This window comes from Equus caballus, chromosome 29 (assembly GCF_041296265.1).
Source record: "Equus caballus isolate H_3958 breed thoroughbred chromosome 29, TB-T2T, whole genome shotgun sequence".
NCBI classification, from domain to species: domain Eukaryota; kingdom Metazoa; phylum Chordata; class Mammalia; order Perissodactyla; family Equidae; genus Equus; species Equus caballus.
The window spans coordinates 23,289,366-23,307,173 of record NC_091712.1 but is presented as its reverse complement, the minus strand read 5'-3'; the positions used below and the strand labels follow the sequence as shown (position 1 = coordinate 23,307,173).

The 17,808-nt window shown below is 37.4% G+C and overlaps 1 protein-coding gene across 18 annotated transcripts in view; it reads right to left on the bottom strand.

The window, feature by feature from the left end:
* The window catches only part of ARHGAP21 (Rho GTPase activating protein 21), a 139,667-nt gene that overhangs the window by 66,090 nt on the left and 55,769 nt on the right, over positions 1 to 17,808 (bottom strand). For 16 of the 18 annotated variants that reach the window (XM_023631980.2, XM_023631981.2, XM_023631982.2 and 13 more), the window contains 2 exons: positions 9,729 to 9,908; positions 7,021 to 7,045 (listed from right to left, as the gene is read on the bottom strand). In XM_023631980.2, coding sequence (XP_023487748.2) covers positions 7,021 to 7,045; positions 9,729 to 9,908 — 205 coding nt within the window. Of the gene's footprint in view, positions 1 to 7,020; positions 7,046 to 9,728; positions 9,909 to 15,368; positions 15,555 to 17,808 lie in introns of those variants that run through there. The other 2 variants (XM_070254884.1, XM_070254883.1) reach the window with 2 other exon arrangements.

Sequence of the window (17,808 nt, the reverse complement as noted above, 5' to 3'; positions counted from 1 at the left end):
ATACACGCACAAAAGTACATATATAAGAATGCCCATAGCTGCATTGTTTGAAATAGCTAAACACTGAAAAAAATCTACATGTCCATCAATGGTAGACTGGATAACTAAATTGTATATATTCTTTTTGTTTTAAATCAATTTTATTGAGGTATACTTTACCTGTGATAAAATGCACCCATTTTAAGCGCACACTTCGTAAGTTTTGACAAATATATATACCCATGTAACTACCACCACAATCAAGATACAGAGGATTTCCATCATAACAAAAACATTCCTTGTGCCTCTTCCCAGTCAATTCAAGCAACTATGGATTTGTTTATATTTGTCTCTTCTAGAGTTTCATATACATAGAATAGGACAGTATGTACTCTAATGCTTGGCTTCTTTCACTCATCAAAATGTTTTTGTCAGGAAAAGCATGAGCAACCAAAGAAAAAGTGATAAATTTCATCAAAATTTAAAACTTTTGTGCATCAAAGGACATTATCAAGAAAGTGAAAGGACAACCTACAGAATGAGAGAAAATATATGCAAATCATATATCTGATAACAGTCTAGTATCCAGAATATATAAAGAACTCTTACAACTCAAAAACAAAATGACAGAGGCCAGCCCGGTGGCACAGCGGCTAAGTGCACACGTTCTGCTTCAGTGGCCTGGGGTTCGCCAGTTCGGATCCCGGGTGCAGACATGGCACCGCTTGGCAAGCCATGCTGTGGTAGGTGTCCCACATATAAAAGTGGAGGAAGATGGGCACAGATGTTAGGTCAGGGCCAGTCTTCCTCAGCAAAAAGAGGAGGATTGGCAGCAGATGTTAGCTCAGGGCTGATCTTCCTCAAAAACAAAACAAAACAAAAAACCAAAATGACAGACAAGTCAATTAAAAAATGGACAATGGACCTGAATAGACATCTCTCCAAAGAAGACATACAAGTGGCCAAGAAGCACATGCAAAGACGCTCAGCATCGTTAGTTATTAAGGAAATGCAAAGCAAAACCATGATGAGATACTTCACACTCACTAGGTTGGCTATGAAACAAAAACAGAAAATTACACATGTTGGTGAGGATATGGAAAAACCGGGACTCTCACACACATGAACATTCCTGTACAAATATTTTTGCAGGCATATGTTTCATTTATCCTGGGTAAACATCTATGAGTACCTTCATCATGTCAGGAAAATATGTGGAAAACAATACCAAAAAAAAGTATTATCGGTCATAAGACAGATGGGTATCAAAAAAATAACCAAATCAAAGATGAACATCAATTGCAGATATTAAAGATACGATGCTTTATCCTTAAGCTCAACAGACTTAAGCCAATAGGACTTGTTCAATTATGAAGATAAAGAAGAAAATTAATGAACAAGTATGAAATGCTAATACTATGTTAACCAAAATTTTACCTGAAAGTTGAATTAGGGATCTTTTAATACTGCTTACCTTTCAAGGGAACAGAACCCTCTTTCTTACCCATTTTCAAGAATGACTCATGCAAGAGTGAAGAACTTTCTGAGACATCGTGGTAGAAATTGAGAGGAAACTCTAGAACCAGATTGCCTGAGCTTGTAGTCCAACTCTGTCACTTACTAACTGCTTAAACACTTTGTGCCTCAGTTTCCTCATCTAAAAAATGGAAGTGATAATAATATCCACCCCAGAAAGTTGTGAAGATTAGATGAGTTAATCTGTACGAAGTCTCGGAACAGTGCCTGGCACATTGTAAGTTAGCTGCTGCTGTTGACACCACACCATCGCCACCAACACTATTATCATCATCATCATCATCATCATTTCTACTTCCTAAAATATCTTCGAGTTAATTTACGACACCTGTGGTTGTTCTACTGCACGGCATTAAGGTTAATAAAATTATGCTACTAATTAGCGTATACCTAACTACCAGAGAAACTCCAATAGTTTAAACTGTCAATACAGTTAAAAACGGATCCTGAGGGCTTCAGTTAATGCTCCTTCTCAAAGACATCAGGAGAGATCCATGGAGCTCACTCAGGACTGCCACATTTTAAAAGTAATAGAAACATGCACTGACACCCGACCACCACACCAGAGACCACGGACCTACAAATAATAAGAATTTCTTCTTACAGCAAATATGCAGGTCCGTATTTTAGCGTTGTATTATTCTGAAGGGATAGGTTTTCAATCTATTAATGGAAATCAATGGCATAAAATACACTCAATTTTCTCAGCTTAATTGGTATTTACCTCTTCATTAAACTGAAGAATATTTGATGTCTAAATATAGTCGGTATGGAACAGCTGGCATTAAATGATGAACTGGGCCAATTTGATGTTTCTCTCAGGAATTCGGAAGTATTATGATGAGAGAGGCAGGGAGAAGGAAGATATAGTGAAGGCTGCACCTTCTAAAGAGGTCAGCTCACGAGAAAAATCATGTATAATCAAAACTGTGAAAATCGTTTAAATCACCCTGTAAATACCAGAGTTTGGGCCCCTGGAAGATCAAACGCCAAGACGTTGCTGTTAGTTTCCGCATTTAGCAGCTTTCCAGGACCTGATTCTGGCGTCTGTGGCGCGTTGGGTATCCTACAGCTCTTGACTTTGAATTGGGAGATGCTGTTGGGTTTTTAGAATTAACACATCTTTCTGGAGGTGTCTTGAGGGAGTTCCTATTTCTTGCCATTAGAAGAAACTTGATTAGAAATTCTAACATAGGCTACAAGTTGTTTAGTGAGAAACAACTACAATCACAAAACACAAATTTTTACTAACAAGAAAATTTACAGAATTCCCAGTTACCTTTTTTTCCTACTGTTAACATGATTGAATATAAATTTTAACACCAAAGCAGAAATACAACAATTATTTAAGGTCCTAACAAAATGAGATAGACATTTTAGAACACTGGAAATGTCCCTACAACTAAGGTGAGATTAAATTTTTACTCGTGGAACAAGCAAAAAAGAAATAATAGTAATCAGAAACCTTCAATTATTCTTATTTTGATTACTTATGAAAATTTCCTCCAGAGATTTAAGGTACAACAGGATGTCAGCAAGATAGCAATTATCCACAAGCAACTACTATCACCAAAAAATATTTTTCTACTTTAATGGCCTTTTTCTTTTTTTTTTTTTTTTAAAGATTTTATTTTTTCCTTTTTCTCCCCAAAGCCCCCCAGTACATAGTCGTGTATTCTTCGCTGTGGGCTCCTCCAGCCGCGGCATGTGGGACGCTGCCCCAGCGTGGTCCGATGAGCAGTGCCACGTCCGCACCCAGGATTCGAACCAACGAAACACTGGGCCGCCTGCAGCGGAGCGCGCAAACCCAACCACTCGGCCACGGGGCCAGCCCCTAATGGCCTTTTTCTTGTAAATATTATTTGTATTATAGTACAGAAAACTAGCCAACAAGAAAGAAAAATATTTTTTAAAATACAAAAGAGTTCACAGAATGGAAATCACAGAATGGAAAAGTAGGGTAAGGAGAATAATCAGACAATTAAGTGGCAAAAGAGATTCCACTCAATTGTCAAAAGGAAAGAACACCAAACGAAACCTTTCAACCGTTTCACAGAATTTTGGCATTATAACAGGATCCCTTAGGAGTGTGAATAAAATGCTGGCAATGATTTTCTCTCCAGGATTCTAGGCTTTGACTCGGATCACTGCACTGGAAGCTGGGATTCTATTTCATTAAAACAAAGGAAATTAGCTTGAAAATAAGTTTTAAAAGGAAATGAGACTATAAAATAAAAATCATAGGGGCCGGCACGGTGGCGCAGTGGTTAAGTTCGCACGTTCCGCTTCTCGGCGGCCCGGGGTTCGCTGGTTCGGATCCCGGGTGCGGACATGGCACTGCTTGGCAGCCACGCTGTGGTAGGCGTCCCACGTATAAACTAGAGGAAGATGGGCACGGATGTTAGCTCAGAGCCAGGCTTCCTCAGCAAAAAGAGGAGGACTGGCAGTAGTTAGCTGAGGGCTAATCTTCCTCCAAAAAAAACAAAAACAAAACAAAAAACAAAACAAAACAAAACAAATCATAATATTCAGTTGAATTAAAATAATAAATTATAGGTCGTCTGTCTCTAAATAGGGTGCATTCTAAAAACTAATTTATAAATAATTGTTCAGAAGTCAGAAGAAATTTTTTCACATAGAACACGTTCTGATGGTTGGTCAGTGGCTGAAATGGTATTATGAGTACTAGCTGACTAGGCTTCGGTGGACTAGCCTGTGACCCCTACTACCAGCTAGGATGACAAGAGCAAACCGTGCCCTGGGATGCAAAGGCAGGCCAAGCACTATAACTCCTTAAACTCATTCAACCTTCCAGGTCCCCTACTACCCGGGTATTCAGAATTGAGTGGCAAAGTGATGGTTGCTCCTATAAGATGTTCAGGGCCTCTAAACTTGGGATACCTCTGACTTTTATGTGAATTCTTTGTCCAGAGGTGTTTACAAAAATGGAACAAGTTTCCTTGTTTTTAACATTCTCAGTGCAGAGAAATTTCACAGTTAATTTCACAACACACTAATATACCCTATATTTATCTACTAACTCTTGACCCTACCTAAGTCAAACTATTTTTTAAAAGACGGAATTATTTTTAAAACAAAATTAGAAAAATAAAGAGGGAGACTGAAAAATAAGTCAACAGAAGTGAGATGGCAGAGGTAAAAGATGGACTTCAGAGTTAGATACGCCTGATTTGGAAGTCCAGCTCTGTCACTGAGCTGTGTGATCTTGGGCAAGTTATTTTACATCTTTCTCGGCCTCAGTTTCCTCATGTATAAAATGGGAATATTGTCTCACATCTCACAGCGTTATAGTGAGGATTAAAGAAGAAGATAACAGATATTATGATGCCTGATAAAGTCTCAGTCATATGCTAACTTCTACCACCCCGCCCCCGAAAAAAATCAAGCAATTCTCCTTCTAAGTATATTTCAAGTATATTAAAAAATTTCTTTAGGTACTCTCATGCTTTTTCAGATTCTTCTTAGGAAGAAAAAGTACAGTTGTTTTGGATTTCATAAATATCTTATTTTGATGAAGCTCGCTTCACAAGAGGTAAGGTGCTTGAATTTGCATTTCTCTTATTTTAAAGCCTTAGTTTTCATGTGTTTAATTCTTTTATTCGTTTTTTTTAATTACGGATTTAATTTTTTGTTAACATAGCTTATAATTATTTTCTCCCTTAATCTGTTAGACTCCTGATGTTAACTTTTTATTACATTTCAATTATTTACATCCTTTGTTGCTTTTTTATTTTCTAATATGATATTGATTCTATAGTTTCTAAACATGTAACCAATCTTTTCTTATTTCTGATTATTCCTTCATCAACAACATGCAATGCCAGTAGAATAGCCAGGTAATTTAACCACAAACTATAGCAGTAACTCAATTCAGATCAAAGTCCAGCTATAAGGGATAATAATCATAAGATCCCAGGATATGTAGTCTTGAATATCCTTTCTTTGAAGGGGTCTGAATATTGTCACTAGATCAAGCCAGACTCTTGGGGACCTGCACAGGGGGACCACACTGTTTGGGTGTTCATCACTGTAATCCAGGGTTTCCCGGCGGTGGCACTATTAACATTTTGGGCCAGATAATTCTCTGCTGTGGGGAGCTGACCTGTGCTTTGTAGGATGCTGAGCAGCACCTCTGGCCCCTACCTGCTAGATGCCATTAGCACACTATCCTCCCCCAACTGAGACAACCAAAAACGTCTACAGATACTGCCATGTGTCCCCTGGAGAGCAAAACTGTCACCAGGTGAAAGAAGCCCTTTAAAGTGAATTGGACCCTGGGGTTTTGAAATCAGCTTATGTTGAGGGATCTGTTAAAAAACAGCCATGTGAAGGAATGGCATTAAGGATATTATCTACTCTATTACTCTTTGTTTTCCACTATGAAGGAACAAAGGAGAAGTTTGTCTCAGACTTCAGTGCAAACAGGATATTGTTTTCTTATGGATAATGTGAATCAATAATCATATTTTCATTTTTTCTTTGGTCACCAGAAAAGCTCAAAAGCAACTTCACAGCCCACCAAGCTAATGAGGAGAAAACATCAGACAAAGCTAAACTGAAGGACAGTCTACAAAATAACTGACCAGTACTCTTCAAAAGAGTCAAGGCCATGAGATAAAAGGAAAGACTGAGGTACTGTCACCAATGAGAGGAGACTAAAGGGACCAAGACAACTGAATGCACTGTAGAATCCTGCAGCAGAACAAGGACACTAGTAGAAAAACTGGTAAAGTCCAAATAAAGTCCGTCATTTAGATAACAGTATTGTGCCAATGCTAATTTCTTAGTTTTGTTAACTGTACCATGGTTATTTAAGTTTTTAAACATTAGGGGAAGTTGAATGAAGGATATATGGAAATTCTCTGTACTATTTTTCCAACTTTTTTAAAGTCTAAAAATTATCTAAAAATAAAAGTTTTAAAAATGGATACTTTTTATTATGTGTAAATTTTAACTTATTAAAGCTCATATAAAATTAAAACAAAAATAAATGGGAATTATTGAGAAATAACCCTATTCCCAGCCTGATTCTCCTTTTAAATTCATTAAATATTTAAATCAAGAGTGAGATTAACTACAAGAAGAACCAAAATACTTTACTTTCCAATAATTGAGTCAATAAATCTAGTAGATAAACACAATATTCCTTATCTAAAAGAATTACTAAATTTAAAAGATTACTAATTGAATAAAAATCTCAGAATCACTTCCCTCAGAATCATATGATATACTCCCCCACATAAGCACTAATATTTCCCCACATTAACAATGAAATTATCATGCATTCAAATCATGATGAGACAGTTCAATTCATAAAACTTTGAAGTCTACAGTAAAAAGTATTTAATTTCTATGACTCTCACATCTAAGATTTTTTATATATTTGGACTCCAAAACTTGTATCATCTCATTTAATATTTCTTAAAGAACAGGAAGACATGAGTAGAGAAACATGCAGAGAAAAATTAAAACATTATAGCATACCTCCCCTGTTGCCATTTTCTTCATCCTACAAAATAAAAAAATATATATCCATATATGAATAGTTAGTTACAAACTCCAGTAAAATCACAGCAAGGCTCAATTCAATTCAAATTACCCTTCCCCAAACGTGTCAATTACGATCTCATTAAGCAATGCCTTTTGCCAGAAGGATGGAGCTTTCATAAACAGAGATGGGAAGGCCATGGGTGAAGCCAGCTTAGAGGGAGGACATCGGGAGCTGTGTTTTTGACACACTGAGTGTGAGATGTCTAAGAGAGATATCCAAGTGGAGTTGTCAAAAGCAAGCAGCTGGACAGAAGAACCTAGAATCTGGGAGAGAAAGCCTGGCCAGTCATCACTTACTGTACTATACTTTGAGATTTTATTTTTCCTTTTTCTCCCCAAAGCGCCCCAGTACATAGTTGTATATTTTTAGTTGTGGGTCCTTCTAGTTGTGGCATGTGGGACGCCGCCTCAGCATGGCTTGATGAGCCGTGCCATGTCCGCACGCAGGATCCGAACCGGCGAAACCTTGGGCCACAGCAGCAGAGCAGGCGAACTTAACCACTCGGCCACGGGGCCGGCCCCTGTACTATATTTTAATAAAACACGCCTGCAGGGGCTATTACAGGATCCGGAACTGTCTTTACATAAATTGGCTCCAAACTGCTATATATCTGATTTCTTGTATCCAATTTTGAGGTTTGTTTATCTATTTGGTTTCTTTCATTGCTACCAGGCTGTCTTGCTGCCATGTTATCTACTTCTAGATGGGAAATTAGAAAAGTAACTTTGGAAAACTTGTATAAAAATACATCTATTCAAATATTTGTTGAGCCTCTATCACATGAAAGCTATAACATACTGTAGAAAGAAAAACAGATACTTAGTAAAGGGCTGACAATTTATTATATAACTTTTGACCTTTATTTTGGCTGCCCAAATTCATTTTTTTCCTGGTTATAAGCTCTGTTCTGAGACTGCTAAGGTTGCCAGCCAAGTGACATAATAAAGATATTGTGGTATTAATGGCACATTTCCTAAAAGCTACACCATATTAAATTTTTTTTAAACTCCTTTGAAGGGAAGGGACATTATTTCATAATTGAAAAGCAAAAGATTTCAATATATATTTTCCATGTAAAATTTACAGGACTGAGACTTATTGTTGTTTGCAAGAACATCTGTGTTAAATAATAGCATTAACAGCTCAAGTTTACTGACCAATTACTGTATGCCAATTCCTGTACTAAGAATTTTACGTGTATTATATCACTTAATCAACACAACAGCCTGGGAGGAAGGGGCTGCTATTGTCTGTTGGGTGACTTACCCAAGGTCACAGAGCTAATAAGGGGCAGAGATGGGACTCAAACCTAGGCTCTTTGATCCCACTGACTATGCTGTTAACAATTATACTGTGCTATTAAAAGTCCTGGAAATATTTCCCAATAATAATAATACATTATTAACCTGTGTTTGGTAAAATTATCTTATAAAAATTGTACTACCTATATGTTTATCATGACCCAAAGCTCTCCTTCAAAACAAAAGACAAAAAAATAATTCAGCCAATATGCAACTAAAGGAAAGGCCCCAAATTATCAAGTGCTTTCATATGTGACCTAATTCTTAAGTAATACTATTTTAGACATTTTAAGATAAAGTGGATTCTTAGAAAATCCAGTTCCACAGTTTTACAGACATTTCAGAAAACCCAAACTGGTAAGTATTCATTCCAAAGGTAGAAGTTATTTATAATTCTTAAAAACTATTCAGTACTTTAAAAAGTTTCCCCTATAAGACATTTTACTGGAAAGATAGAATAAAAAGAGTGTGGTCTCCAGAAGCCATTTGACACTATGTTTTAAGAGACAGACTTAGATTCATAGAAATTTAGAATTAGAAAGGACTTTTTAGTTTAATTCCCTTGAATTAAAATGGAAATCTAGAAGCCAAAAGAAGTTAAGTGGCTTGGCCAAGGCCTCATAACTCTTCTGAATATCATTATTTCCATTACACTGATGTACACTAGTTAAGCATCCGGCATTCATGTTGGCCAAGTTCAAAATCCTAGATCCACTACTTACTCATTATGTGACTCAGATCAGTTTCCTTATCTGTTATACGGGGCTAATAATGAAGTGAGATAATGCTCATAAGGAATCGTAAGGAACACAGAACAAGTACTCAGTGTGTCAGCTGCCATTATAAGTATTCCATGATGCCTCTTACTAGATCATGTTACAAAGCGTATTAACGTAATTCACTCTGGTGAGAAGCTATGTTTTGATTCTGACTCACCATCATATTACATATCAGAAAGTTACATATTATTCTAATTCCATTAACTTTTTATAACTGTCAGAATATTTTAATGAACTATTTCCTCTGCATACTCCGCCCAGAAAACTCACCAACTTTCTAGATGGTAGAAAAACAGCTATACATTAGAAAAAGTAGACTGAAGTTTGGAAGCAGAAGTCCTAGTAAAATAGATTTGGAGTTTATAATCAGTATGACCATCCAGCGAAGATTAAAATTTTTGTTCTAAAAGATAGAATAATATCTAAAAGAATCTAATAAAATGCAAATATAACAATTCTTTTAAGATAGAAAGAAGGCAGGAAGGGAGGGTAAGAGGAAGACAAGAAGGAGATAGGAATCGTCCTGTGTTTTCTTCAAGTTACTTTAATTATTTCTCTTACCTTATATGAAAATTGAATTGCAGACTCTGGGGGATAAACAATAAAATGCCTTAATGTGAAACCAAAGCCCTGAGATGTTCTCTTCAACATCACTGTCTTGGGACCCGGCCAGGAGAAGGTTTCATCTTCGGATGGTGACACGGTTTCACTTTGCTCTTTTCCATCTTTACTTTTTGATACCTAAAATGAAAAGATATTTAAAAGTTAACAATATAACACAAAATATTTCCTCACTTGGACAAAACTGTGTAAAAATAGAATACCTGAGTGCAGTTATGAACTTAATAGAGAAAAAGAAGCGTATTCTGATGCATGAACTATACGTATTAGAACAAATCACGCAGATCAACAAAAACCAAATTTTTTTCTAGAAAGCGATGTCATGAAAAGTGAGAAAGAACTCTTAGAAATTAGAAATATAATGGCTAAAATTTGAAATGCAGTAGAAGGAATAAAAGATAACACCAAGAAAATCCCATATAGCACTAAGGACTAAGAAACAGAAACTACAAAAGAAGAGATGTGAAATCCTTACTAAGTAAAGACACTAAAACTGTTTTCAGATAGTCCAACAGCAACAGAGGATGTTAGAAAATAACAGATGAGGCCTTCAGGTGCTGAGCACAAGTTCAGTGTCTACTGATAATCCTTCCAATGTTCTGGCCTTCCAGCTCTTTGATCGCCTCTCCTCCACTCTTGGCTTCTATCTGGTCATGACTGAAAACTCTTTGCAATCTCAAATCAAGGATCTCACTCTTCATTCCCTCTCATCTCTCAACGTTCCCAATTCTTCACTCTCATGCTGACCATACCACCTCTTCCCTGTCCCTCACCACCCCAGGTCCTCATTTCCCTCTTAAGCCAGCTTCGAGTCACTCCTTTGCCCTTCTTTCACTTCCTCAAAGTCACCTGACAAAACTTAACCCTGGATAGATCAACACTGTCTACCCTGGGCCTGCACCTATGCAGCCGAGCACGGATGGAGAAAAACCAAAACTGAGCTGCTAGCTTTAACTCTAAGTTCATGACCACTAACTTCAAGAGAGCCTTTAGTTCTGTTAATGATACATTTCTCTCCAGTCCATTCCTCCTAGATGACCATTTCCTCCCTTCTCCCCCATCCTCACTTGTAGCTGATGACCCTGCTTTCTATTACACTGAGAAAACACAAGCAGTAAGATGAGAACTTAATCTACCCACCCACCTGCAGCCGTGCCATGTTCTCCCGTCTTCCGTCCTGCTACCACGGCTGAACTGTCCATTCGTCTAAGGCACCCCCACTCGTCTACTAGACCCCATTCCCTCTTAATATTCAAAGATATGGTTCCAGCAATTCTCTCCTCTGTTGCATTTTCTCTTTACTATATTGTTCCCATCAGCACACACACATTTCATAAATTCTTTAATCTTAAAACAACAACAACAAAAATCCCCTCTTGACTACACAGCACTTTCCAGCTACCACCTTATTTTTCTGCCTATCTTTAGAGCCAAACTTCTTGAAAGTTGTCTACGGCTGTTACCTCCAATTCTTTTTCTCCCATTTTCTCTTGAATCCCCTTAAATCAGGCTTTTGTGTCCATAATTCTCTGAAACTGCTCTCGTCAAGGTCACCAGTGACTTCCACTTTGCTAAAGTGAATGGTCAGTTCTCAGTTCTCATCTTACGTGACCTATCAGTTGGCACAGGGATCACTTCCTTCTTGAAAAATTTTCTCCCCTTGACTTCCCACATTGATTTTTTCCTCCTAACTTACGGGCTACTTCTCAGTGTCCTTTGCTACTTCTTCACCTGCTAAACTTCTGAACTTAGGAATACCTAGGACTCTGTCCTTGGACCTTTCTAGCCCTACTCTGTCTTTTGATGATTTTCCCAGTTTTTTTTTTTAAAGATTTTATTTTTTTCCTTTTTCTCCCCCAGCCCCCCGGTACATAGTTGTATATTCTTTGTTGTGGGTCCTTCTAGTTGTGGCATGTGGGATGCCGCCTCAGCGTGGTTTGATGAGCAGTGCCATGTCCGCGCCCAGGATTCGAACCAACGAAACACTGGGCCACCTGCAGCGGAGCGCACGAACTTAATCACTCGGCCACGGGGCCAGCCCCAGATTTTCCCAGTTTTTATCTCTAGCCCAGACATCTCCTCAATCTAACAGGTATCTCAAACTTAACATCTCTGCCCTGCTGCTAAGATTTTGTATTAAATTACAACTCCAAATTCATCTCAGCAGTTTTGAAATGTCATCCTTATCAAATGGCAAATACTTGAATATGCTTCATTCTACTATATTTTTTATGTTCCAGTAGTGAGAGTCTTATCTATTCTTCCACAATGATTTGCTTCATAGGAAGGTGTTTAAACTTGAAAATGCTCCGGAAAGCAATTTTTGCATTAAAAATTTATTATACTTCAAAGAAAATAAATTAAAGAAACTTCTAAATCCTGAACATTTGTATCACATAGTCAATATGTGGACTGTTACTAGTCAGCTATTCACCAATTTCATTTTCTTTTCTGTTTGGAAAGACAGCTGGATAGTTAACATTCTCCAGCCAAACCTGCAGACTGAGTTCTAGTTGATGGAATGTGAAGGAAAGTAAAATGCAATATACAAAAACCAACAGTATCTCTACATACTACCAATAGGCAATTTTTTAAAATACCATTTAAAGTGTGAAATATTTAGGGAGAAATATTTAAGGATAAATCTGACAAAAGATTTGCAAGACCTGTAAACTGTAACTCCAAAACACTGTAGAGAGATTTAAAGAATATCAAAATAAATGAAGACATATATGGTGTTGATGGCTCAGAAGACTCAGTATTGTTACAATGTCAACTCTCCCCAAGTTGATCTACAGTTTCAACAAAATCCCAATCAAAATCCAGGAGATGTTTATTTAGAAGCCGATAAGCTGTTTCTAAAACTCAATTTAAAATGAAAAAGACCTAAATATCCAAAACAAATTTGAAAAAGAAGAATGAAATTGGAGCACTTACACTGCAAGACTTCGAGACTTATTAGAAAGCTACAATAATCAAGACTGAAGCCATCTATGGAGACTCTGTATGTTCAAAACTAATTTATCATAAATGCATTTTAGTTTATCACCCCTTCTAGGATTTGGGGATTTTGCAAGGGGGGTTGGATAACACCAATCATCAACATGGGAGACTCAGGCTGAGTCTCAAGTGACGGCAAAAGTGATCATATGATTAGGGAGAGTTGTAGGGTTAAAGGTTATTATTCTAGGCTTAATTACCCAAATAGTTTAGTTAAGCTTTAAGTGGTGACTGGATACGCCTCTTGTGATACAAATGAGAGAATCACTTTATACACGCATGCAAGTTCCCCCTCCTCACATTCATTTGGTAAATAAATATTTATTGTGCACCTACTATGAAGTCAACACTGTCCTAAATGGTGGGGATACAAGGGTGAATAAAATATGCATAGTTTAGCAGGGTTTTTTGGTGAGGAAGATTGACCTGAGCTAACACCTGTTGCCAATCTTCCTATCTTTGCCCAAGGAAGATTGTTGCTGAACTAACATCCATGCCAATCTTCCTCTATTTTGTATGTAGGATGCCACCACGGCATGGCTTGAAGAATGGTGTGTAGGTCTGTGCCCGGGATCCAAACCTGCAAACCCTGGGCCACCAAAGCAGAGCGCACGAACTTAACCACTATGCCATCAGGCCATCCACTTGTCTGTTTTTTTAATTAAGCTTACTTTGAGATAATTATAGATTCACAAGCATTTGTAACAAAAAATACAGAAGGGTCCACATAATCTCTATGCAATTTCCCTCAAAGGTAACATTTTGGAAAACTACAGTACAATATTACAACCAGGTAACTGACATAAATACAATCCACCCATCTTATTCAGAGTATAGTTTTACTTGTACTCCTGTGTGTGTGTGTGTGTGTGTGTGTGTGTAGTTCTATGAATTTTTATCACATTTACCACCAGTCAAGATATAAAATGGTTCCATTACCACAAGGATCTCTCCTGCTGCCCTTTCACAACCACACCCACTCTCTCCCTCCACCCCTTACCCAGCCCCTAACGCTAGGCAACACTGATCTGTTCCATGTTTCTACCATTTTGTCATTTCAAGAATGTTATATAAATGGACTCATACAGTTTGTGAAGTTTTGGGGTTGGCTATTTTCACTCAGCATAATTCTCTGGAGATTCATCCAAGCTGCTGCAGATATCAATAGTTCATCCTTTTTATTGCTGAGTAGTGTTTCATGGGATGGACGTACCACAGTTTGTTTAAAGGACATCTGGGTTGTTTCCAGTTTTTGGCTATTATTATGAATAAATGCATTACGAACATTCATGGACAGGTTTTTGTGTGATTATGATTTTCATTTCTCTGGGATTAATGTCCAAGAGTGCAATTGCTGGGTCATATGGTAACTGCATGTTTGGTTTTACAAGCAACTCTCAAACTGTTTTCCAGAGTGGTTGTAGGATTTTACATTCCCACCAGCAATGTAAGAGTGACTCAATTTCTCTGCATCCTTGCCAGCACTTGGTACTGCCATTATTTTTTATTTTAGTCATTGTGATACTGACTGAAATTATAATTTGCATTTCCCTAATGACTATTAATGAACATCTTTTTATGTGCTTAGTTGCCATCTCATTACATAATTTTAAAGCACAAAACAATCTGTAAGATTTAGTCCAGGTAAGTGAACCCTTTCACGTTACACATGAGGAAACCGAGGCCCAGATTAGTTAGTGATTTATTCCAGATTATTTATGCCCAGTATCAGAGCAAGAATTAAAATCATAGTTTCCTGCATCTGAGACTAGAATCTTTCCCATATGTCACATTATTTTTCATCATCTCTTCTATTCTGTAGTCTGCATAAATTTTTCCCTCCAAAAGCGCTTTGATCTAACTTATTATATTTTTAAATACCATTTTTCTGCAGGACTCTAATTTTAAGACCTCAAAAACTTTACCTGTATTAAATTGGTTTCTAGTGTGTTATTATGATCTGGCCTCACAGCTCCAAAATATATTCAGATTTTCTTTCCTTTTCCTTTGAATCGTATAGATAACTCTCCTGGGTCACGGTTTCATGCTTCAAGTTTCCAAAGTGAGCCTATGTCTCGTTCTACCACGTTCTTTATAAAAATGGAGATGGGGCTTTTTTCCTTCCTGCAAGCTAATTAAGAATTTTTTTTTTTTTTTTAAAGATTTTGTTTTTTCCTTTTTCTCCCCAAAGCCCCTCTGGTACATAGTTGTATATTCTTCGTTGTGGGTCCTTCTAGTTGTGGTATGTGGGATGCTGCCTCAGCGTGGTTTGATGAGCTGTGCCATGTCCGCGCCCAGGATTCAAACCAACGAAACAGTGGGTCGCCTGCAGCAGAGCGCGCGAACTTAACCACTCGACCACGGGGCCAGCCCCAAAGCTAATTAAGATTTTTGAATGCAACACATCACAGCTCAGTTGTCTCAATTATTCCACCCTCTCAAGAAGATCACATTGAATCCTCTCTAATCTCCTATCTTTTCCCTACAGGAAAGAAGGGAGGGTTATATTTCTTTCTACAGAGAAAGAGAAGATAAAGAGAAATATACATCTGAGCCTTCTTCCCTCCTTCTCCTACTTACCCACACAGCCTTTTTTCTGTTGGATTTTCCAACAAGGGGAAATGGCAGGCACAAAGTGAAGGACACAGCAGGCACAGATTCCTCCACTCGAGAAGACCCCCAGCACGTCTCCCTCTACACACATCTCATCTCCCCACCGTGAGCACCGATTCATGTTCCAGCAGCATCAGAGCACAAGATGCCAAGAAGCGGCTGGAATAATAGCAGTTAAATTCCTGTGGACTAAGACCTGTCATTTGATTCCCTTAAAAGACTTCATAACAAGGTCACTTGATTGAATAATAAACTCAAGGTTAAAAGAAACCAAAATAAAGGATAAAAGCTAACTCCATAAAAACTAGATATAACAACCAGACAAAGCAACCTAAAAGAAGAGTGAGAGAAAATTTAAAGGGAAAACACTAATCATGTAATAATAAAGGTAATAAAAACCTCACAGAAGGGAATGCAAACTGGCATAAGGGAATTTTTCGGGATAATGGAAATGTTCTAAAAGTAGATTGCAATGAAAGTCTCACAACTGAATAAGTTTACTAGAAACCACTGAAATGTACACTTAGAATGGATGAATTTTATGGCATGTAAATTACACTTAAAGATATTTTTTAAAAACTTGCATCGGTAAAAAGTACAAAGTTTACATGGTAGCCAGAGGTGAAAGACACAGGGCTGTCATGAAAAGTAAAAACAAGAGAGTTATGAAAGAATACACAATGAATATACAACCCCTAAGCTGTCTTTTGTAATTATTTGTACTTTAAGGAGAACGGGGAGAGCTTCCTAGTATACTCCAGGAATCATCCATGAAAAAGCAGAAGAAAGCATTATATTGTGTTCATCTTAAAAGATTCTAATATCCATTCCATCGCATACTTAGGATTATGACCCCTATTCCTATGGATTCTTTGAAAATATTTTGTTATTTTCTTTATCTTATCACTGATAACATTAGTAGTACCCGTTACTTAAAGAAAGATTTGCTTCCTTATTTTAGGGCCAAATTTTTTCATGGTGACACAACACCTTTTAAAAATGTCACTTGCTGAGAAAACACAACACAGGATTTGAATGTGTGTGTCCTTAGGGTTTTGTCTTCTTTTAAATAGTTGAATTGTGGGACTTTCACATTTATGACTGCCATCTGGCTTGATGTCTCTTCTTTCATTACTTGGGGAGATGGCATGGTGGGGATGAAGAACGTGGCCTCTGGAGCCAGACGACCCGGGCCCAGGTCCTTGACTTATCAGCTGTGGACCCTGGGGAAGTTCCTTGGCACATCTGTGCCTCAGTGTCTCATTTTTAATATAAGGATGATAATAATAGTGCCTTCTTCATATCCTTCTTATGAAGACTAAATGACTTAGAGTTCGTAAACTGTTTAAAGAGCACATCACACATAGGAAGCACTATTTCTAAAAAAAATTTTTTTAAACCACAGGGGTCACCAATACATAAATGCTCATTTCAAAAATGTATTACAACAGCCCTTTTCAGATCCTCAAGAGAATAGTGTATATATTACAGTTTTGTCTGAAGGGAAAAACAAAATCTTGAATATCCATAAAACTTTTTACTAGATTTTTACATATATCACCAGTCAGATGGAGAAATGGGCTTATGGCAGTTGAGTAATTTGTCAAAAACAGGTAGTAAGCAACAAGGCTAACCTACTCTTTCCTCTCTATGCCATGAGCAGAAAAGGAATAATAGTATGGTTTTATACATTTAGATATTGTTTATCTTTAAAGCACTTTCTCCACAGTCCTAATGCCACAGAGAATTAATCTTACGGTAAATTATTCCTCACATATTGGGTTTCTTCGATGGGGCATTTCTCCCCAAAATTTTTCAACGTGTGGAAATCTGATGTTTTTAATTAAAAGGTTTGTTTGTTTGTTTGTTTGTTAAACTCCAACTGAGTTAAAAGACTCTCAAAGAAATTTTTTTTTTTTAAATATTGGCACCTGAGCTAACAAGTGTTGCCAATCTTTTTATTTTTTTCTGCTTTTTCTCCCCAAGTCCCCCCCAGTACATAGTTGTATATTTTAGTTGTGGGTCCTTCTAGTTGTAGCAAGTGGGACGCTGCCTCAGGATGGCCTGATGAGCAGTGCCATGTCTGAGCCCAGGATCCGAACCAGCCAAACCCTGGGCCGACAAAGTGGAGCGCTCGAACTTTACCACTTGGCCACAGGGCCGGCCCCCCAATTTTTTTTAATATGTTAAGTATGCCTGGCAACTCCTGACTTGTAGCTTCTGTTTAGGGAATCTCTTTCTAAAGGTTTTTTTTTTTTTTTTTTGTCAATCCAGATTACTAATAATTAGAACCACTACTATTTAGATGTATCTACAGGTATTTTTCCAAAAGTTCATTCTGGTTTTCAGTGGATATTTTGGTATTTAAGAGATGGAAGATTATGATTAAAGAAACTGTAACCCTCTC